Source organism: Suncus etruscus, chromosome 5, assembly GCF_024139225.1.
Source record: "Suncus etruscus isolate mSunEtr1 chromosome 5, mSunEtr1.pri.cur, whole genome shotgun sequence".
NCBI lineage: Eukaryota > Metazoa > Chordata > Mammalia > Eulipotyphla > Soricidae > Suncus > Suncus etruscus.
Window position 1 is genome coordinate 105,747,936 of NC_064852.1, and position 25,399 is coordinate 105,773,334.

Below are 25,399 nucleotides of genomic sequence, written 5' to 3' on the forward strand. Positions count from 1 at the left end.
TCTGAGCATAGAGCCAGGAGTAACTCCTGAGCACTGCTGATTGTGACCCAAAAACAAACAAAAAAATTAAGATACCATATGACCCAGCAATCTTTCTCTTGGGTATAAACTCCAGGACAGAAAAACATTCATCCAAAAGGATGTGTGCACACCGCTACTCATTGCAGCACTCAGTACAATAGCTAAGGTGTGGAATCAATCTACATGTTCAACAACAGACAAGTGGATCATGAAGATGTGGTACATATATACAACAGAATACTTCATAGATGTAAATAATGATGAAATCATGCAAATTGACACAACATGGACAGAACTGGAAGATATTATGTTAAATGAAATAAAACAGAAAAATAAATACAGAATGATAACACAATGTGGTATTCAGAGTAAGTCCATGAAGAAACACAATGTTCTAAATGGGAGTTGTCTCGACCACCGTTGGCCCCAGAGTATAACGAAGAGAAAAAAAGAAACTGAGTGGAGGAGAAACACTAAAATAAACAGATGGGAGCCAGGGGCCAAATGGTCTCATGTCTTTGGTGGAGATTACAAAAAGGACAGAACTAAATATCCAAGCCAAATGCAACAATAATGGAATCAAGAGATGCAAACTCTAACTGTAAATGGACCTGTTATACTGGCAGGCTTGGCGGCAAAGGTTGGTGGTATTGGATACACTCTGAGAATATGGTGGAGGGAGATCAATACTGGAGATGGGACTGGCCCTGATTCATTGTATGTCTGAAACCCAACTATGAAGGACTTTGTAAATCACAACGGCTTCAACAAAATAAAAAAAAAATTTTGGTTTTTGGGTCACACCCAGCAGTGCTCAGGGGTTACTCCTGGCTCTATGCTCAGAAATTGTTCCTGGCAGGCTCGGGAGACCAGATGGGATGCCGGGATTGGAACCACCGACCTTCTGCACGCAAGGCAAACACCTTACCTCCATACTATCTCTCCGGCCCCAATAACATAAAATTTTAAAACAAAACAAAATAAAAGCATATCATATTTAAATGAATCATTAACTTTTTTTGTTTGTTTTTTTTGTTTTTTTGGGTCATACCCGGTGGCGCTCAGGTATTACTCCTGGCTCTGCTCAGAAATCACTCCTGGGGCCGGGCGGTGGCGCTGGAGGTAAGGTGCCTGCCTTGCCTGCGCTAGCCCAGGACGGACCGCGGTTCGATCCCCCGGCGTCCCATATGGTCCCCCAAGCCAGGAGCGACTTCTGAGCGCATAGCCAGGAGTAACCCCTGAGCGTCACCGGGTGTGGCCCAAAAACCAAAAAAAAAAAAAAAAAAAAAGAAATCACTCCTGGCAGATTCAGGAGACTTTATGGGATGTTGGGATTCAAACCACAGTTGGTCCTGGGTCGGCCGCTTGCAAGGCAAACACCCTACTGCTGCACTATCTCTCCGGCCCCTGAATCATTAACTTTTTTAGGAAACAAACTTTAGTTTTTTGAATACCATTTTTTATTAACTAGAATATCAAATCTTGATTAAAAACATACAATTAAAAGATATGCAATGAAAAAGTTATGATTTTTCTATAAATATGTAAACACAAAGACATACTAAACATAGGAAATAACACTGTCATTTGTCCTTGTCTACACTGTGCACATAATATAACCAATCTGAAATTCATAAAAAAATATTTGCCTATATTTAAGACAAAAGTGTGGTAGTTTCAAAATGTTTATGAGTAGAAAATGCTTTAAAACTCTTGAAAGTCTGTAAAACAAACCAAAGAATCTTATAGCCAGCAATTCTATAAAGACTTGTTCTTTTAAGATATAAGTCTTCTTGAATTATAAACTTTAATGCCATTTTGCATCGAAGATCGAGAATATTTAGTGAGCAATGTGCCTATGGTTTGCTTCTCTCCACACAAATCTCTGTAGGAATAAAAAAAAAATAGAAATGAGTGGCATGAAAGAAACCTAACAAACTTCATAGCATGTTATTTCTCTCTCCCCTTAACCAATCTTTCCAACAAAAAGCATAGGGTGTATGTTTACAGGAGAAAGGGCAGAGCTTATTTAATTTACTCCTTTGGGAGGATGGCGAGCATCTGGTACTGTTCAAGGACTACTGCTAGCTGTATTCAGAGGTTGTAACTGGTCATGCTCAGGGGATTATTTAGAGCCAAAGATTAAACCCAGGCCTCCTTCATGCAAAGATACTCTCAGCCTGTTGTACACTTTCTAGCCTCAAACATGTAATTCTTAACTGGGGGGGGGGGGGGTAATTGGGGGTTGTTGCACATCTGGCAGTGCTTGGAGCTCACCTCTGGCTTTGTGCTCTGGAAACACTCTTGGCAGTGTTTGGTTTCATATGATAAAGAGAAAGGCAAGTGACATTGGTTTAAGGAGAGAACAGAAAAGAAAAGCAGAAAAAAGGTTCTTTGTGAAGGAGAACGAAGGGCATGAGAAAAATGGTGGTTATGTCACTGTCTTCCCTTACCCTTCCTTTGTCCTTGCTACCACTGTTCTAATGGCTGGAGGTCACATACACTTAGCTATAGTATCACCTACTTCCTCGAAGTGCTCAACTAGGGTTGTGGTGCTCACACATGCCCATGGTGTGTTGGAGAGATGCACACATTTATTGTGCTGCTGAAATCAACTCAGTTAAGGGGTCTGGAATAAACTTAACTCATGACCTTACACCTGCAAGCCCAGCACTCTACTTCTGAACCACGTCCCTTGGCCCTTTATTTTTTCTATTCCTGTATTGGGGTGGGGAGGTGAGGAGCGGGGACTACATCTGACAGTACTCAGAGTTTTTACGTATGTGATGCCAGGGATCAAATTGGGCTCACTCACATGAAAGCAAGTATCTAAATCCCTATATTTTACCACTGCCTGAGCACCCTCCCAATGTTACTTTTCTTAAGATGAGCAATATAGTTTCATATATTGATGTAAGTAATCCAGTAGATAAGCAGTGATGGCATGAAGTGGATAATTGGAGGAAAGTTTAAGAAGACCAGAAGGGGGTAATAGCAGAGAGCACACCTCATATGTAAAGGCTTTAGATTCCCAAAGACAGAGAAAAATTGTTTATTTCCCCCCAGGAAATTTCAGCCACACACAGAGAGGCAGAAAGTAGACAGAAAGTTGGATCTGAGGGGTTGGAGCAATAGCACAGTGGGTAGAGCATTTGCCTTGCAAGCAGCTGACCTAGGTTTGGTCCCTGGCATACTATATTGTAAGATAAACCTAGCTAAAACCCTAAACAAAGGTGTTCCCCCAACTTTCTCTTCCCAGTAACCTCTTCCTTTAATATGTAAAAACCCACCTATATTAAAGGACCTTTCCCCATCCTGGTAGGTTGGGTTCTGGAGAATAAAGAGAACAGTTCTGGCTTTGAGGGGGGCCAGAGAGAGCACAAGCAAAGAGAGAGAGGCCATGAGGCAAAAAGCAGACTGACTAACAAATCTTTTCCTCACTGGCTTGGTATTATTTCTCCACTGCTACCCTGCTTCATCAGACCTGTCCGCCTAAGGGGTTAGAAACATGGTGTCTGGGAGAGACTCACCACTCGTGGATACTTTTATTTTATACTATATAATCCCTTGAGCCCACCAGGAGTGATTCCTGAGTGCAAAAACAGGAGTACCCCCTGAGCACTGCTGGATGTGACCCAAAAAACAGAAAACCAAAAAAAAAAAAAAAAAGTTGTATTTAAGCTTTGTAAATTTTTGCCAGAAAAGTATAACAGGAGAAGTGCCAAGACAGGAACAAACACACACATAGTAGAAGTTAAGCATTAACACAGGGTGGCCGGCGAGGTGGCGCTAGAGGTAAAGTGTCTGCCTTTTAAGCGCTAGCCAAGGAAGGATCCTGGTTAGATCCCCCGGTGTCCCATACGGTCCCCGCAAGCCAGGGGCAGTTTATGAGCACTTAGCCAGGAGTAACAACCCCTGAGCATCTAACGGGTGTGGTCCGAAAAAAAAAAAAGAGTTAACACAGGGAATCTAATAGTGGAAAAAAGAGAAAAGTCTTAAGAGCTGAGTCACACTGAAGAGAAAGGCTGGTGTCTGATTTCAGGTCTACTCAATAGTGATTCCAGAACAGACCTGTCCTTCTGCAATTTGGCCTCTACCACCATATGGTAGGAGAAAACACTAGAAGGAACAATAAAAGAGAGGTGCTTTTTTAGATCACAGTGAGATCCTTAATCTTGACTGCTGCTTGAGGAGTTACAGTTTTGCAGAGAGGAGAGCAAAGAAAGCACTAGAAAGCAAGATGCTGAATCACAGTCTACCCAGGCTGGATCCCTAGTACTGCCTGGAGTGATACTACAGCACAGAGCCCAGAATAAGTCCTGAGCACCACCAGGAGTAGCCCCAAAGCAAAATGAGGAGACATGCTTCAATAGATGCTACTTTCTTTTAATTGTTGTTTTGTTTTGGGGTCACACCCAGCAGCACTCGGGAGTTACTCAGGGCTCTACACTCAAAATTGCTCCTGGCAGGCTCAGGGGACCATATGGAATAACTGGAATCGAACCTAGATCCATCCTGGGTCAGCTGTGTGCAAGGCAAACGCCATACTGCTGTGCTATCTCTCTGGCCTGAGATGCTACTTGACAAAGTTCAAGAATTACTAAATAGTGACTTTAGGGAAAATTGTATTACAATAAAGCTAAACCCTCTATCACTCTTTATGAGAATAAACTCTCCATCCCTCACAAACCATTTTCATACATGACTTACTGAATATATGGAGCAATATCTTCCTCTGTCCACTTCTCCCTTACAGAGAAGAGGCTATTGAAACGTTCCTGATTATCCTCAGGTAAATCCTCTACTTTAAGCAAAAATATGATTTCTGGTCTGGAGTGTCTATCCACCAAAGCTAACCCCTACAAGAGAAGAAAAGGAACAGTTAAAAGTAATAAACCGATAATCCTGGCTCTGCACTCAGATATCACTCCTGGCTGGCTTGGGGTACCATATGGGATGCAGGATTCAAACCACCTTCTGTCCTGGATCGGCTGCGTACAAGTCAAATGCCCTACCACTGTGCTATCTCTCCAGCCCCCCACCCCCACACACACACACAAAGACTTATAGCAAAGACATAACATTTCCCATTAAAGAGGTCCTTTAAACAAGGATATTGGCTTTTTCCACCACCCACTTATCAAGATGGCTTTAGTTCTAAAGATCACAGATGACCTTCAATGCCCAAGCCAATGGACCCTTCCTTAAGACTTGTCTCGATAGCCCTATTCCTTTTGCTGATCACGCCTTCCTCTGTGAGTTTCTATTTCTGACATGGTGGTCTTGAGCGCAAGAACTCAATTTCTTCTTGAGTTGATGTTGCAATTCCCTGACCCACTATTTGCTCCCTGTCACTATCTTGGGTAATATAAGTCTCAATAGGGTCGAAGAGATGGTACAGCAGGTTTGGCATTTGCTTTGCACAGGGCCAACCCTGTTACACCATGTGGCCCTGAGTTCCACCCCAAGAAATCCCTGAGAGCAGAACCAGTAGTAAGCTCTGGGATCTTCTGAGTGTCACCCAAACATAAAACAAATCAAAACAAAACAAAAAACCATCATACTCAACTTCTGATGTCTATCTACCTCTTATTTGCTCATGCTTATTGCTCATGTAATATCTATATCTCCAAATAAAATCCTCTTCCAGCAATAAACCTCTAGATCTAGAACTATGTAGGAATTTAAGCTCATTACCCAAACCTGTCCTAGTCCCATGCTTAGGAAACCAATGTATCTTCGGAATTCCCTTACTCAAATTCCACACTTTTTTTTTTTTTTTGGTTTGTTTTAGAGCCATTCTTGGTGATGCTCAGGGGGTTACTCCAGGCACTGCACTCTGGAATCACTCCTGAAGATGCTTAGGGGACCATATGGGATTCCAGGATAAACCCAAGATTGGCTGCGTGCCAAGCAACGACCCTACCCACTGTACTATCACTTCTGCCCACAAACCACACCTTATGGTCACTAAATCTTACAGATACCAGGCATCAAGATTACTCTCTGAACTTCTCAACTCCTATTTCTTTTTCTGTTTCGTTTTATTTTATTTTGGGGCCACACACGGTGGTGCTCAGGGGTTACTCCTTCCTCTGCACTCAAAAATCGCTCGAGAGACCATATGAGATGCCAGGGATTGAACCCAGGTCTGTCCCGGGTCAGCTATGTACAAGGCAAATGCCCTACTGCTGTGCTATCACTCTGGCCCCAACTCCCATTTCTTTTTTTTTTTTTTTTTTTTTTTTTTTTTTTGGTTTTTGGGTCACACCCAGTAACGCTCAGGGGTTACTCCTGGCTATGCACTCAGAAGTTGCTCCTGGCTTGGGGGACCATACGGGACACCGGGGGATCGAACTGCGGTCCGTCCAAGGCTAGCGCAGGCAAGGCAGGCATCTTACCTCTAGCGCCACGGCCCGGCCCCCCAACTCCCATTTCTAAGGTGTACTCTCACAGTCATTTAAATGTTGAGAGACTAGATAGTTCTCCTTTTTTCATAGTCAAACTGCACCCTACTCCCATCCACTTCATTACTACCAAATGCCTTTGCCCAAAGGCCGAATACCATGGGATTCTTCTAAGCAAAGTCACAGAATAGTTCCAAGAAAATTCTAGCCAGGGACTGGAGAGACAGGTAAGGTGGTTGCCTACCATGCGGCCAATGTGGGTTCAATTCCTCCACTACATATAGTCCCCCAAGCCCTGTCAGGAATTATACCAGAACACAGTGCCAAGAGTAAGTACTGAGCACAGCCAGGTGCGAAACCCCCCTCCCTACCTCAAGTTCTATAAAATCAAAAAGAACTTTTTAGCTGGAGGTGAAATATCTCAACCCATGGGACCAGAGAAATAGCATGGGCATAGTACATTTGCCTAGCATGCAGAAGGATGATGGTTTGAATCTCAGCGCTGCCGGGTGTGACCCAAAAACAAACAAACAAAAGAACTATCTCGACCTAGTCACAGAGTCATCCTCCTCACTAATTTATCAGCACTCTGTAACCTCTATGTTTTTAAACACATGCTCTTGGATAGTCCTTTTTTTCTTTTTTTTTTTTTTTGGTTTTTGGGTCACACCCAGCAGCACTCAGGGTTACTCCTGGCTCTAGGCTCAGAAATCGCTCCTGGCAGCTCGGGGGACCATATGAGATGCCGGGATTCGAACCATTGACCTTCTGCATGCAAGGTTAATGCTTTACCTTCATGCTATCTCTCCGGCTCCTCGACTTGTTCTTTCAACCTGGAGAGTTAAATTCTATTCCCGTAGAGTCTTGATAGGCTCCCAGCCTTCCCCTCTTCTGCCCCCGGCCTCCAGGCCTTCTGGGGTGGCAGCCCAGGCGGCCAGTCAAGGTGGGGGGGGGGTCCCTCCTGGATGGGGTCCCACGCTTTCCCTGCCCTTCCCTCAGCTCTAGGGCACAGCGTGTAGGGCAGGCAGATCCTGGCTTCTGGCTCTCTCTCGATCCTCTCTTGAGCTGGAGGCTAGCTCTAGCAGGCATGGGGTTGGGGGAGACCCCATGTGGAAGGCCTTCTCCCTAACTTGGGTGTGCTGGGAGCCTTGATAGGCTCCCAGGCTTGCCCTCTTCTGCCCCCGGCCTCCAGGCCTTCTGGGGTGGCAGCCCAGGCGGCCAGAAATGGTTGGTCCTAACTTGGGGTGTGCTGAAATTTGCTCGGTTGTGCTGTTTGTCACTGGCAATTTCTGACCACTCTGCATATGGAAAACCGCGCGGGGGGCTAGTACCCCGGTGCGCACTTATGTATTAAGAGTATTCACGGGGCCGGGCGGTGGCGCAAGAGGTAAGGTGCCTGCCTTGCCTGCGCTAGCCTTGGACGGACCGTGGTTCCATCCCCCGGTGTCCCATATGGTCCCCCAAGCCAGGAGCGACTTCTGAGCGCATAGCCAGGAGTAAACCCTGAGCGTTACCGGGTGTGGCCCAAAAACCAAAAAAAAAAAAAAAAAAAAAAAAAAAAAAGAGTATTCATCATCTTTATGTTATGTTTTGCGTATCCAGAATGTCCATTTTGTATTCTGCCCTTTCCCACACTCCTACAAAGCTCATTTTTACTCCTTAACTCTCTCACCCCCCAAACATCACTAACCCACAATACTCTTATTAACTTCTGTATTCCACAATCCTAATCACAGACCAAAGCCGTGCATTGTGTGTAACAACCCCAAACTGTTTCAAAAGACATAAAACGGACACGTATTTCTTTAGAATATTTTGTGTTTTTTCTCTGACAACTATAAGTCTTACTAAATATCCTCTTATACAGTGACGACTCTAACCACTTTTTATCTTCTCTTTATGAGCTGTTCAACAAGGAATTTTGGTGAGAGTCCCCCAGTATAATGCTTATGATTGAACCATATCATGGGGATTGTTGGGCTTGTTCTTATGGCCCCCATATGCACCAATAACGCCACTTGGCATTGCTCCTTTTTTGCATAGGCACATTAAAATGGGAAAATACTATACATACAAATAAGATCCTATCTATTAGAGATTGGAACACACAAATCTTGTAGTGCAAAGGGACCTTCACCCTGAACATTGACATAATGACCTGGCACAGGCCTCAGAAGAAAGGGCATTTTCCATTCACCCCTAAACCAGGGAAGCCATCCACGAAACATCCAGGTTTGTCTATAACATCACCTGGAAGTAATCCTCTACCACAGAAGACCCTACCACTGCTCAGATATCGACCTGCTCAAAAGAGACTTTCCTTAATACTGAGAAGACTTGGGCCCAGACAGAGAGCACAGTGGCCTTTGCCTTGCAAGCAGCCGATCCAGGACCAAAGGTGGTTGGTTCGAATCCCGGTGTCCCATATGGTCCCCAGGGCCTGCCAGGAGCTATTTCTGAGCAGACAGCCAGGAGTAACCCCTGAGCACCGCTGGGTGTGGCCCAAAAACCAAAAAAAAAAAAAACACTGAGAAGACTTAACAACAACAACCTGCTTATAGGACAGGGCTTCCTGCATTGCCCTTTAATGGTGAGGTGAAATGAGAGGACGCTCCACATCCTGACTTCAATGTAGGATATGCAGATTCCAGGATCTTTAATACAGAAACATGATACCAACAAACAGAGACTGTGTGAAAAGTGTGTTGGCACTACGGACAATGTCTTGGATTGGACAATCTAACTTGCCTGGAGCCTAGAGTTGGTCTTATGCCAGGAAACTTCAGGGGTAGGGTCTCTTTGTATTTAGGCCAAGGTTATTTCTTTCCATGCCCCTCATATTTTGGGGACTCTAATCCTTAAAAAAAAAACCCACTTAAAATTTGAGGTTAACAAGCTAATATGCGGGGCCCGGAGAGATAGCACAGCGGCGTTTGCCTTGCAAGCAGCCGATCCAGGACCAAAGGTGGTTGGTTCGAATCCCGGTGTCCCATATGGTCCCCCGTGCCTGCCAGGAGTGATTTCTGAGCATGGTGCCAGGAGTAACCCCTGAGCACCGCCGGGTGTGGCCCAAAAATCAAAAAAAAAAACAAAAAAAAAAACAAGCTAATATGCATGTACATGGAAATGTAAAAACATACTATGCCTCTAATGTTTAAGAAGTTATGTAAGTTTTATGGCTTTAGATTACCTTGTGTGCTGTTAAGAAATATTATAATGTGTTACAATCTGGGGACTTGAGGGACAAAGTAATTGTACCTGGATTCTGTTTTATTTATCTTAATGTTCTTTGGCTGAAAGTTCAAAGTTAAGATATCAGCAAGGGGACTTCTTCTGAGAATTATGTTATGGATGATTGTCCTTCCACTGTAACTTTACCTTGTCCTCTTTCTTTGCATCTTTGTTCTCATAATTAAAAATAAAAAAATAAAAAATAAATAAATTCTATTCCCGTAGAAACCTTCTCCTGTTTCACCAGTCAGTGCCCAAACCTTTTCTTTGCACCAATAATATTTCATGCATGTTCATCCTAAGGTGAAGACATTTACCTGTGTCATATTTCCCCATCCCCAGCCCCCAAGCTGTGCAGTCCTTGGGCTAAGGACTCTGATATTTGTTTTCTGTCCAGCACTCCACATTGCTGCCTACACATAAAGAGAACTCCATAATATTATCCATAATATCATTTCTACACTACCTACCAGGCAGTATGCGATGTAAGGGTTAACACCAGTGAACAAAATTCTGGAAATTTTGAGAGTGGGGCACCATGTAATTTCACTGTGTCAAAGCTAAGATGTAAGAACTCTGAAAGAAAAAAGTAGAAAGGACCAAGAAGATTAAAATCAGGGACCTTCTCTGACGGTAGGAGGCCTTCTCAGTGAAAGCATTGTAAAATGAGGAAGAAATGGGCTTGTGCAAACAGAGAAAAGAACAATAAAGGTCCCAAGGTCAGGGAGAGCTCTGGAACACTGAAACCAGAAGTGATGCACAGAGCAGGAGGGAAACCTTAGAGATGAGGCTGCAGGGGGGTCTCATAAAGGGCCTTAGTCACCAGAAGACAAATCCTGGGTTTTATCTGTAGGGCAATGGACAGTTACTGAAGTGATGTAAGCAAGATGTTTATAACATATCAAACAGAATAAGGGAAGTGCTGCTACTTAGAACCAGAAAAACAAGAGAGTTTGAGCTACGATTGCTGGGGAAAATGGAACAAAATGATATATATATTGGATGGAAGCCATAATGAAGTACCAATGGGTTTGAGATGTCTGAGTTACTCAGGGAACTTACTAAGAATCACTTCTTAGTGATAATCTTAAAGGGGGGATTTTATGATTGTAAAATTATACTTCAATAACTGCTAGGGTTTTCTAAGGATTTTGTGATGAATGGAGAGTGCATTCCTAACAGGCTGCTCTGAAAATAAATCAGCTCCAAACTCAGTCCCACTATAAACTTGACTTCCCTAGTAATTAATGACAAGCTGTTGAGTTCTAGACACCATCTTTGCTGCAGTTACCTTAAGCTGATCAAGACTGGTTACCATTCCTTCAGGAACACTCTGTTGCCATACTTCTTGAAACTCAGTGAGGTTGAATTTGACAGCATTCTGCAGTAGCATTTGGGCTGTTGCTCTACATATTTTGTCAGCACTCAATTCAAAATAAACTTTATCTAAGGAAAAGATATTATCTTCATTTAATTCAATATAATACTTACATTCCATTTTCCTTAAAAGAATTTCATACAAACTATCTCCCACAAAGCCACAGAGTTCTTGTTTGTTTTGGGGTCATATAAGCTGTGGTCCAAAGCTACTCTGGCTCTTGCTAAGAGATCACTCTTGGAAGTGCTCAAGCAACCAAATATGATGCCAGGAAACAAGCCAGAGCACACCTTGTGCAAGGCAAGTGTCACTCCTGTGCTATTTCTCTAGTCCCAATGCCATGGAGTTCTTATTATTAATACACACTTACAAAGGCTTGTAAGTTTCAGTGGACAAGAGTTAAAATACCCAGCAGAATACTTTCCAATTCTTACCTTCTTCTATATATTTCTTTCCATAACATTTAAGACAGTGTTCAATCATTTCCCTGAAAAATATAAGATTTGCATGTGAAAAGTTACCAGCAGTTTATGCATTATATTTAAACCTCATTTCTGATCAGAAATTAGATATAAATTGTAGTATGAATAACTAAGTGGCATAGATTGGTTTACACTACAAATTAAAAAAATACTGGAAAATTACCATAAGGAAAATAAAAAGCTTAGAGGTTGGAGTGATAGCACAGCAGGTAGGGAATTTGCCTTGCAACATGGCTGATGAAGGTTCAATCCCCAGCATCTCATATGGTCTCCAGAGCATGCCAGGAGTGGTTTCTGAGCGCAGAGCCAGAAAGTACCCTGGAACATAGCTGGGTGTGTCCCAAAAACTTAAAAAAAAAACCTTAAATGAAAGTTTTTATAAATTTTTCATGGTAAGAAAAAGTATATATTTATCTATCCCGATAACAAAATATCCAAGTTCTTAACTGCATATATTTTTAATGATATATGATATGAAAATTTAAATAAACTATGTTCTTATGGCTAGAGAATATGAGCATTAAGACACTTGCCCTGAAGCTGGAATGATAGTCTTGTGGGTAAGTCTTTTGCCTTCCACGTGGCCAACCAGGTTAGATGGTCCCATCGCCTATAACTCTCCAGTGTACCACCAGTTAGTTGCAAGGCCAGGAGTTATCCCAGAGCATTGCTGGGAGTGTCCCCAAATCAAAAGCAAAAATCCAAAACAAAAAGACACTTGCCCTGTTACCTAATTGAATTCCTAGCACCACAAAATGTATATGGTCCCCTGAATACCACCAGGTAGAGACAGGAATATCTTGGAGTAACAAGAACATATAGTCCAAATCCTCCTCTACCCTGTCCTCCCAAGTACGCAGATAGTCTCTGCCATGGGTTCAATTCCAGCCTGCAAAACAATTCTACCACTGGGACCAAGAGACAGCACAGCAGTAGGGCATTTGCTTGCACACGGTTGGCCCAGGACAGACCTGGTTTTTGATCCTTGGCATCCCATATGATTTCTGGAGCCTGCCAGGAACTATTTCGAGTGCAGAGCCAGGAGCAACCCCTGAGCGCTGTTGGGTGTGGCCCAAAAAACAAAAACAACAACAAAAACCCACAATGTTTTATCCCTTAAGTCAGGGGTCTTCAAACTACGGCCCTCGGGCCACATGCGGCCCACAGAGGAGTCTGATCCGGCCCTCCAGCAGTGAGCGCTGTTTGGTTGCCAAGATACCTGCCAGCATATACACTCAGTGTATATCCAAATATCAGGAACCATGCACTCAAAATGGTAACCATCTTTGGTAGCACTTATGCCTATGAACAGACTTTTTCAAGAATGAAATCTCCAACCAGATCAAGATTAACTGATGCCCGCTTGCATCACTAGTTACAGCTGGCAGTGACAAATATGGAACCAGACATTGACCATCTCTTTAGCCAAAAGCAGGCCCACAGTTCCCACTGAAATACTGGTATGTGATTTGTTTATTTATAAATGGTTTTCATTTTATTTATATAAGATATGTGCAGTGTGAGTAGGAATTAGTAGCTCATATAGTCCGGCCCTCCAGCTCTCTAAGGGACCGTAATCCGGCCCCCACTTTAAAAAGTTTGAAGACCCCTGCCTTAAGTAAATATGGACAAACAAGTAATTAGGATCCTTACTCTGGCTCCAATGGCCCAAGTTCCTGGAGACACACATTCAAAGGAACTTTGCTAAAAGACCAAGACTCGGAATCCACAAGCTGAGTTACATGATTCAGAAGCTTCATTTCATAATCGAATTCGAGGATCCTCCAGTAACCTACAGATTCCGAAAGTTATTTTTACCACAGAACATTTTAAGCACATTAATTGGTTAATAAACTGGTCAAGTAACAGCAGATGCTTCTTACTAGTCAAGTTAAAAAGAAAAAATTAAAGATATTGTCTTTGCTTCTTCTAATGCTTTCCTTCAATTCAGATCTGTATTATAGCTGAGTAGTTTTAATTTTTTGCAAATGTGCTAATACGTAATGATCTCAGAATATTATATTTTTTTTTTTTTTTTTTTTTTGGTTTTTGGGCCACACCCGGTAACGCTCAGGGGTTACTCCTGGCTATGCGCTCAGAAGTTGCTCCTGGCTTGGGGGATCATATGGGACACCGGGGGATCGAACCGCGGTCCGTCCAATGCTAGCGCAGGCAAGGCAGGCACCTTACCTTTAGCGCCACCGCCCGGCCCCTCAGAATATTATTTTAGGTGGTAATGTGAAACCTAAAGGTGGTATTGCCATTTAGAATATCATGGGGCCAGGCGGTGGCGCTAGAGGTAAGGTGCCTGACTTGCCAGTGCTAGCCTAGGACCGCAGTTCAATCTCCGGCGTCCCATATGGTCCCCCAAGCCAGGAGCGACTTCTGAGCGCATAGTCAGGAGTAACCCCTGAGCCTCACCAGGTGTGGCCCAAAAAACAAACAAACAAAAGAATATCTTACATATAAATAAGGGCAAATGGACAGTATCTTTCACCCTTAATCTCTGTGACAGATATCAGTCCACTGATCTGTTATCATAGCTCTCTTGCAGAGATTCTCAGACCACTAAAAGCCAAATCACTTAAACAGTTGGTTCATGGGGCCAGAGAGATAGCATGGAAGTAGGGCATTTGCCTTGCATGCAAAAGGATGGTGGTTCGAATCCCGGCATCCCATATGGTCCTCAGTGCCTGTCAGGAGTGATTTCTGAGTGTAGATCCAGGAGTAACCCCTGAGCGCTGCCGGGTGTGACCACCCCCCCCCAAAAAAAAAAAAACACCTCAGTTGATTCAGGGGGACAAAGTGGATGGGTGGCAAAAGAATGATTGGACATTAAAATGTCTTTCCCATGGGGGCAGAGTGATAGAACAGCAGCAGGGCATTTGCCTTGCATGCAGTCAACCCAGGATGGACCTGGGTTCGATCCCTAGCATCCCATATGGTTCCTGAGCCTGCCAGAAGCAATTTCTAAGCACAAAGCCAGCAGTAACTTCTGAGTGCCGCCGGCGTGGGCCTCCCCCCACAAAAAAAAATTTTTTTTAAATGGGGGCTGAAGAGATAGCACAGCAGTAGGGTATTTGCCTTGCATGCAGCCAATCCAGGACCAGTGGTTCGAATCCCACATCCCAGATGGTCTCCAGTGCCTGCCAAGAGCAATTTCTGAGTACAGTCATGAGTAACTTCTGAGCGCTGCGGTGTGACCCGAAAACCAAAATAAATAAAATGTCTTTCCTGTTACATGAAAAAATTATGATATGCTGGAACTAGGGAAATGGTCAAAGGGCTAGACTGAATGCTTGCTTTGTATGCAGGAGTCCTGGATTTTAACTCTGGCACTGTCTGGCTACTCTCCCTCACACCCTCCCAGTCCTGAAATACTATTTTATACGTGAAGATATAACTATCCTTGAAGAAACAATCAAGTAGACATCGACCATTTCTAAGGGAAAATGTTGCCATTTGTATTCTGGCAAAATAAAAACAAGAGATTTTAAAAAATGGATTGTGTTATATAAAATTTAAAGAAAGCAAGAAATATCTGCATCCCCTCACCAAAATTTTACCCATCTCTAAATAATAAGTGAAAAATATAGAAGGCTATGTAAAAATTTATGCTTTAACGTTTGTTTTTTCTTTTCAATCTTTCTTAAAATCTTTTCTTTCGGGGCCACACCTGATCATGCTTAAGGGTAACTCATAGCTCTATATTCAGGAATTATTCCTGCAGTGTTCAGGAGACCACATGGGGGGTGGGCTGGGATTCAAATCAGGTCACTATGTGCAAAGCATGCACCCTTATCTGCAGTATTAGCTCTCCCGTCCCCTTTCTTAGCTCTATCTTAAATCTTAACATTCATAGTAACCTTACACCAGGGTAATTAGCCTCAGGCACCCGTAATTAAATCACTTCTAACTTGGACGCAAATATTTTTTAAGTAACTACAACAATGCTTCCAGCTTGTTCTATAGGCAAACACAAGTGTTTGCATTCATGCACTAGCAGAATTTGCCGTATTTTTTAAATTTTAATTTTATTTTGGCTTTTGGGCCATACAGAGTGGCACTCAGGGCTCGGGGAACCATAAGGGATGCTGGGGATTGAACCCAGGTTCATCCTTGGTCGGCTGCATGCAAGGCAAACACCCTAACCACTGTGCTATCACTCTGATCCCAGAATCTGCCACATTTAAGGGTTAAATTCTTCTTTGGGCTGGTGCTGGGTTTGATCCCCAGCAATTCATAATCCCCCGAGGCTGCTAGGAGTGATTTCTGAGCACACAGTCAGGAGTAATGCCTGAAAGCTGCTGGGTGTGGTCCAAAAACCAAAACCAAAGGATAAAAAAAAAGATTTAAAGTCTTCCAAGAGTTAATCTACTTAGAGAGGCTGTGTACATGTACGAAATGAATGTTGTAGTGGGCCATTGATAGCACAGTGGTAAGTAAGGCGTTTGCCTTGTAAGTGGCCTACACAGGACTGAAGGTGGTTCGAATCCCAGCATCCCATATGGTTCCCCCACCCAAGGCCTGCCAGAAGTGACTTCTGAGTGCAGAGCCAGGAGTAACCCCTGAGCGCTGCCAGGTGTGACCCAAACCCCTCCAAAAAAAAAAACAAAAAAATAAGTAAAAAGAAGGGGCCGGGTGGTGGCGCAAGAGGTAAGGTGCCTGCCTTGCCTGCGCTAGCCTTGGACGGACCGCGGTTCGATCCCCCGGCGTCCCATATGGTCCCCCAAGCCAGGAGCGACTTCTGAGCGCATAGCCAGGAGTAACCCCTGAGCGTTACCGGGTGTGGCCCAAAAACCAAAAAAAAAAAAAAAGTAAAAAGAAATAATAAGGGGCCGGGCGGTGGCGCTGGAGGTAAGGTGCCTGCCTTGCCTGCGCTAGCCTAGGACGGACCGCGGTTCGATCCTCCGGCGTCCCATATGGTCCCCCAAGCCAGGAGCGACTTCTGAGCGCAGAGCCAGGAGTAACCCCTGAGCGTCACAGGGTGTGGCCCAAAAACCAAAAAAAAAAAAAAAAAAGAATGTCATATCTCCAAATCCACATGGATTTCTTTCTTTCTAACATTTGAGTGCAGAATGAAGCTGCTTCTCTGGGCTGAAAATACAAACTGCTCAAGCATCACCACAGACCCAAATGCTGAAAAAGTTCTGGCTGCACAGAGGAATCGAGAACGAGACATTGCTGGGCTTTGCCACCAACACCTGAGGCCAACGCGCACAAAGCTTCACAGGCTGGTCACGCAGCCAAGTAACACACTGCTAAGTTATGTTTAGAGCTATCACACTTTGAAATGGGTCCATCTCACAAGAAATTTGGAAACAGCTTCACATTACTAAATTAATTTTAAGCAGGGCATCAAGTATCTGGATTCTGTCTGATTCAATCACTAACTCAATATATGGCCAACAACAAATAAATAAAAAATGTATATAAAAACAAGGGGCCAGATCAATAGCATAGCAGTAGGGCTTGCATACAGCTGACCCAGGACAGACCAGGGTTTGATCCCTGGCATTCCATATGGTCCCTTGAGCCTACCAAGAGTGATTTCTGAGCTCAGAGCTAGGAGTAACTCCTGAATGCCACCAGGTACGGTCCAAAAACTAAATAAATAAGTAAAATAAATGAAAAAATAAAACAATAAATTTTTTTACTCTTGGGGGCTGGCATTTGCCTTGGATGCGGCTGACCTGGGATGAACCGGGTTCAATTCCTGGCATCCCATATGGTCCCCCCAAGCCTTCCAGGAGCAACTTCTGAGCGCAAAGCCAGGAGTAATCTCTGAGGGCCATCAGGTGTGGCCCAAAAAACAAAAACAATTATTTTTTACTACTAAAAACAATAAAGGACTTAGGCTGCTTGATAGTTAAAGGCCTTTCTCCATTTACATAATTTTTCTATTATTAATCACTGCAAAAAGAAAAACAAAGACTGTAAGGAGTGATCACTGATCAGGTAGTAACATCATACCTCAAACCTACCACACATCACAAAATATCTTATTTCTGAGACCAACAGAAGAGTAAATCAATAGTATATAAAGGGTGAAGATGTCCAAACTTTTCTCTCTCAGACAACCAATCCCATAATTTATTAATGAAAATCGTTAAGAAATGCTACCTCCAATCTCACAGGCATTTAGAACTTGTAGTCGGGTAAAGATTTCTTCCTCACTTGCCTGAATTTGATCAAGTAAATCTTTAGTTGTATACTGAAAGAACAACAATAACAACAATGTGTTATGGCCATGGCAGACATTATTTTTATTTACTTTCTAAATTAGAGGAAATACAACACAGAGAAGATATAAAAGCAAAAAAAGCAGAATTTGTGTAGGTTTTTTTGGTTGGTATCATGATTTTCATATGAAATCAATAGATATCGTAAAGACAAATGGGGGGTATTTGGCAATGATATCTTAGATATGAATGCCAACCTATACAAAGAAAAATATATGAATTGAATTTAAATTTAAATAAAACTTTGGTTCTTGAAAACATAATCAACATAAAGGACAAATATTGTATGAGTCCCCTTTTATAAAGTATTAGTAATCAAATTCAGAGATGGATATTATATGCATTTGTCAAAGGTAGACGAGATGAGGGAATTAAAATTTTAGCTGTGATGGTGATAAAAGAACAAAGTGAATATCCTTATTACCAAATAACTATACCTAAAAATATTATTAAAATGATAAGCTTTGAGTCAGAAAGGCAGCTCAGAGGGCTGGAGCACATGTTCTGCATGCATCAGCTTTGGGTTTGACCCATAGCACCAGATGATTCCCACCTCACAAGAAGCATCTAGTTAAACAAACAGAATTACAGTATCTAGGACTTGTTTGCTTTGTGGACCACTTTAGATGATGCTCAAAGGCAAGTCCTATCTCAGAGCTCAAAGAACCATGTGGGCCCAGAGATCAAACCTGCATACAAAGCATGTGCTCTGGACTATTATCAAGCACCTTCTACTCCAGAATTTTTTTGTTTTGTTTTTGGGCCAAACCCGTTGACGTTAGAGGTTACTCCTGGCTATGTGCTCAGAAATCGCTCCTGGCTTGGGGGACCATATGGGATGTAGGGGCAGGCGATGGGGTGAATCAAACCGCCATATGCAAGGCAAACACCCTATAGTTGCACCACCACTCGCCCCTATTCCAGATTATTGTTGTCATTTCCTTCAGGTAAGTTTTAGATTATTTTTATTATATAAATATAAATAAACTTTGGCCAGAGAGCTAGCACAGTACTAGGTTGATGTTTGCCTTGCAGTGACTAACCTGGGACAAACCCAGGTTCAATCCCCGGCATCCCATATGCCCCCCTAAGCCTGCCAGCAGTGACTTTTGAGCGCTGCCAAGTGTGGTCCCAAAACCAAATATATATAGAAATATAAATATATGAATAAATTTTAAGTGCCTCTCATATTGATTCTACTTTTGAATCCATACTTAAAATTAAAAAGAAGGCTTACCTTTGAGTGATTTGACTCCTTTTCTTTTTGACCATCAGGCCCCTCATAGGCATTTGCCATCAAAAGTTTCTTTAGTTTCTTTAATTTAGGTCGACATCTTCTCAACTCCCAATAGTTATTGGAATAACCAAAGATCTGAAAACGAGAGTGACAGAATCTTCCTGATATCATTACACAAAATGACAACTAACCTACAAAATATTCCAACTAACACATCTGTTCTAAACAAGAGCAAGAAAAGGAAGGCAAGTGCTTTGTTATGTGCTGGTGCTGTTATATCTGTAGGAGAGGCAGTCAGTCGGCCCTCTTAAACAGAGGTGAGCATCTTCTTAGCATTTTTTTTATATATATATTTTACTTAAACACCTTGATTACATACATGATTGTGTCTGGGTTTCAGTCATGTAAATCTTCTTAGCTTTTTATCTTTCAAGGCCCAATTAAAAAGTCTCCCAACAGACCTGTTTCACAAGCAATCCAGGGAGCAAAGGGGATGGGTTGGGATGATGCTGGAAACAGGGGTGAAGGGGTGAAGAGAGGACAACACTTGTGGTAGGAATGGCTCTCTCTAATTCACTATCATTATATACCTTAAATTAACTGTAAAAGATTTGTAATTCACATTGGTCACAATAAAAAATATTTTTTTTTTTTTTTTTTTTTTTTTTTTTTGGTTTTTGGGCCACACCCGGTAACGCTCAGGGGTTACTCCTGGCTATGCGCTCAGAAGTTGCTCCTGGCTTGGGGGACCATATGGGACACCGGGGGATCGAACCGCGGTCCGTCCAAGGCTAGCGCAGGGAAGGCAGGCACCTTACCTTTAGCGCCACCGCCCGGCCCCACAATAAAAAATATTTAAAAAAGAACATTCAGTGCTGGTGGGGATGTGGGGAGAAAGGAACTCTCATTCATTGCTGGTGGGAATGCCCTCTAGTCCAGCCCTGAGGTTTTAAACAAAGGCAAGATTAGCACACGTGTTGTTTTTCTCATCCTTAAACAACTCAGGATGAAAAGGACAGTACCTCGGTGTGAATAATATTATCATGGGCGCCTTCCTTCTTCAGCTGGTCAGGTGTCTTACAGCCAGGGATAAAAAGCAACATGTTGGACGTATCTGCTACTTTCAAGTCATATGTTTTGTCCTTACTGCACAGGACGGCCTGCTCATCCTTATCCCCACGAATCACCAGACTGCAAGAAGCAAGATAAAAAAGAAAAAATAAAAGTTTACGAAGACTGTGATGGTTTCTCACAACATCTCCAAAATCCTGAGATCGTAGAACTCCAAAGCCCTGAATTGTCTAACCCCACTCTCAGGTCCGAGCACAATGCTACACCCACCTCACAGAGCAAGACCCAAGGGCCTCCAATGGTCCTCAAACTACGGCCCGCGGGCCACATATTGTATTTATTTCCATTTTGTTTCTTCACTTCTAAATAAGATATATGCAGTGTGCATAGAAATTTGTTCATAATTTTTGTTTTTACTATAATCTGGCCCTCCAACAGTCTGAAGGACAGTGAACTGGCCCCCTGTTTAAAAAGTTTGAGGACCCCTGTAAGCAAAGTGGAAGCCTCAAGAAACAGCACTTAGGTACCTCAGATGGAAAAACAATTAGTTATGAATGAGCAAGACCCAAAGGGGCCAACTGTCATCAATTGGTGCATCCATGCAAGCTGTAGGGAAGAGTGCAAGACAGGGGCCGGGTGGTGGCGCTGAAGGTAAGGTGCCTGCCTTACCTGCGCTAGCCTTGGAAGGACCGCGGTTCTAAGTACATTCTTCATTTGTTGAAAGACCAGGTTGGATCCTGGGCACTGTTTTATGAACCGTAAGTGCCACCAAGAGTGACCCCTCCCCAAAAACACAGAGCTGTGAGTAATCCCTGAGCACTGCCATATGTGGCCATATGTGGCAAGAAAAGAACAGAGAAAGAAAACATACATGAAATATTTCCTCCAATTCTGTTAGAAATATTCTATGGCTAGACAGACTGGTTTACAATAACATTCTGGTGAGTAAAGCAAGCAAAAAAGACTTAAAGGGTTCAATTTAGGGTCAGAGAGAATAAAAGAGAGAACAAGAGGGTGTTTGCCTTGTAGGTGACCGAGCCCGGTTCAATCACCGGCATCCCATCTGGGTCCACCAAGCACTACCAGGATCCCTGAGCATCACCTGGTGTTACTTAACAAAAATAAACAGGGGTGAAATTTCAAGGAACTTGAAGGAAACAAATACCTCATTAATATATGGCAAGTGAAGAGGAGCTCCACAGCAGAGCATTAAATTCTAAGCTGGAACCCTTCGTTTCCAGGTGGGACTTCAGATTTAAGTCTTGAAGCAAGACAGCAATTGTCTTCAATTACAAACAGCTTCAGATCCCCACCCGTGTTTTCTGAATAGCTGCCCCAAACCACCAGGTTTGGAAAACGGCCTTCAACGTATCCCCCAATGTTTGACAAATATTCTGAATAAAATAAATATGAGTGGAAGGCAAGAAACTACCCATCATTGTGTTATTTTTGTGTTTTCTAAATTTCTTTTGGGAGGAGCACTCAGTGACACTCAAGGGTTACTCCTAGGTCCTCTTGGCAGTGCTCAGGGAACCAGGAGGTGCCAGGGAGTGATGATGCCAGATCGCTTTGGTGCAAGGCAAAGGCCCTCCCCAGCTCACTACCCATCCAGCCTCACCACTGCATTTTAATCAAGATCAAGCTGTTCTGTAGGGCCAGTATCCCTGTCAAAGCAGAGCCAGTCCCACACCTGACTTCTGCCTGGCAGTAGTGTTCCTTCCTTCCTTCCTTCCTTCCTTCCTTCCTTCCTTCCTTCCTTCCTCCCCTCCCCCTCCCTCCCTCCCTCCCTCTCTCTCTCTCTCTCCCTCCCTCCCTCCCTCCCTCCCTCCCTCCCTCCCTCCCTCTCTCTCTCTCTCTCTCTCTCTCTCCCTCCCTCCCTCTCTCTCTCTCTCTCTCTCTCTCTCTCTCTCTCTCCCTCCCTCCCTCCCTCCCTTTCTCCCCCCCCTCTCTCCCTCTCTCCCTCCACACCCGGCAGTGCTCAGGGGTTCCTCCTGGCTGTCTGTTCAGAAATAGCTCCTGGCAGGCACGGGATACCATATGGGACACCAGGATTCGAACCATTCACCTTAGGTCCTGGATTGGCTACTTGCAAGGCAAACGCCGCTTGTGCAATCTCTCCAACCCCAACCCCGAGTCATAATGATTCTTTTTTTTTTTTTTTTTTTTTTTTTTTTTGTTTTTTGGGCCACACCCTGTGACGCTCAGGGGTTACTCCTGGCTATGCGCTCAGAAGTTGCTCCTGGCTTCTTGGGGGACCATATGGGACGCCGGGGGATCGAACCGCGGTCCATCCTAGGCTAACGCAGGCAAGGCAGGCACCTTACCTCCAGCGCCACCGCCCGGCCCTTTTTTTTTTTTTTTTTTTTTAATTTATTTTTTTGGCTTTCTTTTTTTTTTTTTTTTTTTTTTGAGTTATAATTCTTTTTATTTTAATTATATGCTGGTTCACATTTTTTTTATTTTTTTTATCTTTATTTAAACACCATGATTACAAACATGATTATAGTTGTATGATTACAGTCATGTAAAGAGCACCCCCCTTCACCGGTGCAACATTCCCACCACCAATTTCCCAGATCTCCCTCCTCCCTACCCCCCTACACCTGTACTCGAGACAGGCTTTCTACTTCCCTCATTCATTCACATTTTATGATAGTTTTCAGTGTAGTCATCTCTGCAACTGCACTCATCACTCTATGTGATGAGCTGCATGTCCTGATGGATTCACGAATGAATTCTTTCAGACCTTTCAAGAGGAACTACTACCAATTCTGGCCAGGCTCTTTTATGAAATCGAAAAAACAGGAATACTTCCAAATAGCTTTTATGAAGCCAACATCACCTTAATACCAAAACCTGATAGAGATGCTGCCAAAAAAGAAAATTACAGACCAATATCCCTGATGAACACAGATGCAAAGATCCTCAACAAAATCCTGGCGAACAGGATCCAGTGCCTCATCAAGAAGATCATTCACTTTGATCAAGTAGGTTTCATCCCAGGAATGCAAGGATGGTTTAACATCTGTAAATCTATCAATATAATACACAACATAAACAACAAAAATAAAAATCACATGGTCATATCAATAGATGCAGAAAAAGCATTTGATAAGGTTCAACACCCATTCTTGATGAAAACTCTCAGCAAGATAGGAATAAAAGGAACCTTTCTCAATATAGTCAAAGCCATCTACCAGAAGCCAGTGGCAAATATTATCCTCAATGGAGAAAAACTAAAATCCTTTCCTCTAAATTCTGGTACAAGACAAGGCTGTCCTCTCTCACCACTCCTATTCAACATAGCACTGGAAGTACTTGCTATAGCGATTAGGCAAGAAAAAGATATCAAGGGAATCCAGATAGGAAAGGAAGAAGTCAAGCTCTCACTGTTTGCAGATGACATGATACTCTACTTAGAAAACCCTAAAGACTCTACCAAAAATCTTCTGGAAATAATAGATTTGTATAGCAAAGTGGCAGGATACAAAATTAACACACAAAAATCAATGGCCTTTTTATACACTAATAATGATAGGGAAGAAATGGACATTAAGAGAACAATCCCATTCACATTAGTTCCACACAAACTCAAATATCTTGGAGTCAACCTGACTAAAGATGTGAAGGATCTATACAAAGAAAACTACAAAACACTGCTCCAAGAAATAAGAGAGGACACGCGGAAATGGAAACACATACCATGCTCATGGATTGGCAGGATCAACATCATTAAAATGGCAATACTTCCAAAAGCATTGTACAGATTTAACGCGATTCCTCTAAAGATACCCATGACATTTTTCAAAGAAGTGGATCAAATACTTCTGAAATTCATCTGGAACAACAAACAACCTCGAATAGCTAAAGCACTCCTTGGGAAAAGGAATATGGGAGGCATTACTTTCCCCAATTTTAAGTTGTATTACAAAGCAACAGTTATAAAAACAGCATGGTATTGGAATAAAAACAGACCCTCAGATCAGTGGAATAGGCTTGAGTACTCAGAGAAGGTTCCTCAGACATATAACCACCTTGTTTTTGATAAAGGAGCAAGAAATCCTAAATGGAGCAGGGAAAGCCTATTCAACAAGTGGTGTTGGCACAACTGGTTAGCCACTTGCAAAAAAGCGAACTCAGACCCACAGCTAACACCATGTACAAAGGTAAAATCCAAATGGATTAAAGACCTTGATATCAGAACTGAAACTATAAGGTATATAGAACAACATGTAGGTCATAATGATTCTTAACGGCACGCTGACTGCTGTTCAATGAACATGGAAATAATATTGAAATATTGTTCTGTTAGAGCTTGTGAAATTTTTAGTACACCATTTGCTTTAGGGTTTTTTGTGTTTTCCTCCTCTACGAACTAGGTGCGTCTTACGGGCAGGGCTGTCTTAGAGAGCGAAAGAGACGGTAAAGCGCTCCAGTTCCGGGAAGTCTTGGGCCAGCAAGCAGCGCCCGCTAGGACTCGAGCGGCCGGGCCTGGGCCTGGGCCTGATCCCGGGTCTGCCCTCCCCGGCCCCGAGGTGCCCCTTTCCCGGGAGAGTCGCGGCGGGGCTGGCGGGGCCCGGCCGGCTACCTGAGTCCGGCCTCCAGCTGCTGGCACAGCGCGGGCTCGAGCTCGAGCAGGCAGAAGTCCCCGGGCGCGGCGAGGCGGGCCTGGGCGCCGAAGCCCACGCAGTGCACGGCGGGCAGCAGCTCGGCCGCGTCCAGCTTGGCGGTCTGCAGCGTGGCGTCCACCTCGGCCCGGGTCCGGCTCATCGCCGCGCCGTGGACTCGGGGAGCGGCCGCGGGACGGAGGATTCCGGGACCGAGCTCCGGACCGAGCCAGAACCGCGAGAACCGACGCCGGAGCCAAGAGACTTTTGCAAAGCGCGCCCGGACGACTCGGGGCGTGTTTCCGGGGCGGGGCGCGCGGGCGGGCAAAGGCAAAATGCAAATAAACTCGCAAATGAACATGCAGATGCAAGAGCTCGGGGCGCTGGCCCCAGGGTCTTGCGAGGCTGGTGGGGGCCGAGCAGGACTCCTGCGGTGCCACGAAGCTCCAACCTCGCTCCTTGTGCTTCCACCGCGCCTTCCTCCCCGCCTCTTCTCAGCCTATATAAGGCCAAGCCTACAACTATATTCTATTTTTTAAATGTTATTGATTGATTGGCTTTTTATTTTTGGGCTTTCGCTCAGACCCCTGATCCTTTTATTAATTTCCCTTTTGGTTTATGAGCTATATCCAGCAATGCTCAGGGCTTATTCCTGGATCTGAACACAGGAATTACCCCTGGCAGTGCTCGGAGGACCCTATGAAATGCCAAGGATGAGCCTAG

The 25,399-nt window shown here is 43.6% G+C and overlaps 1 protein-coding gene across 1 annotated transcript; it reads right to left on the minus strand.

The window, feature by feature from the left end:
- Positions 1 to 1,702: 1,702 nt before the first annotated feature.
- On the minus strand, positions 1,703 to 24,879 carry DSCC1 (DNA replication and sister chromatid cohesion 1). Its single transcript, XM_049773470.1, has 9 exons — positions 24,658 to 24,879; positions 20,021 to 20,189; positions 18,999 to 19,133; positions 17,643 to 17,733; positions 13,173 to 13,311; positions 11,472 to 11,524; positions 10,951 to 11,105; positions 4,732 to 4,880; positions 1,703 to 1,906 (listed from the first exon to the last, which is right to left on the minus strand). The coding sequence occupies exons 1-9, from the start codon at positions 24,837 to 24,839 to the stop codon at positions 1,798 to 1,800; spliced, it is 1,182 nt and encodes a 393-aa protein (XP_049629427.1). The 5' UTR covers positions 24,840 to 24,879; the 3' UTR covers positions 1,703 to 1,797.
- Positions 24,880 to 25,399: the final 520 nt, after the last annotated feature.

What these genes read in the sequence shown, in the direction of transcription:
- DSCC1 (XM_049773470.1), bottom strand. Translation starts at nt 24,839, where the DNA reads ATGAGCCGGACCCGGGCCGAGGTGGACGCCACGCTGCAGACCGCCAAG. An exon ending in CTTGGGCCATTGGAGCCAGA is followed by an intron (nt 11,525 to 13,172) that starts GTAAGGATCCTA and finishes TATATTTTTCAG; the next exon opens with GGAAATGATTGAACACTGTC. An exon ending in AAAGAAATATATAGAAGAAG is followed by an intron (nt 11,106 to 11,471) that starts GTAAGAATTGGA and finishes TCTTTTCCTTAG; the next exon opens with ATAAAGTTTATTTTGAATTG.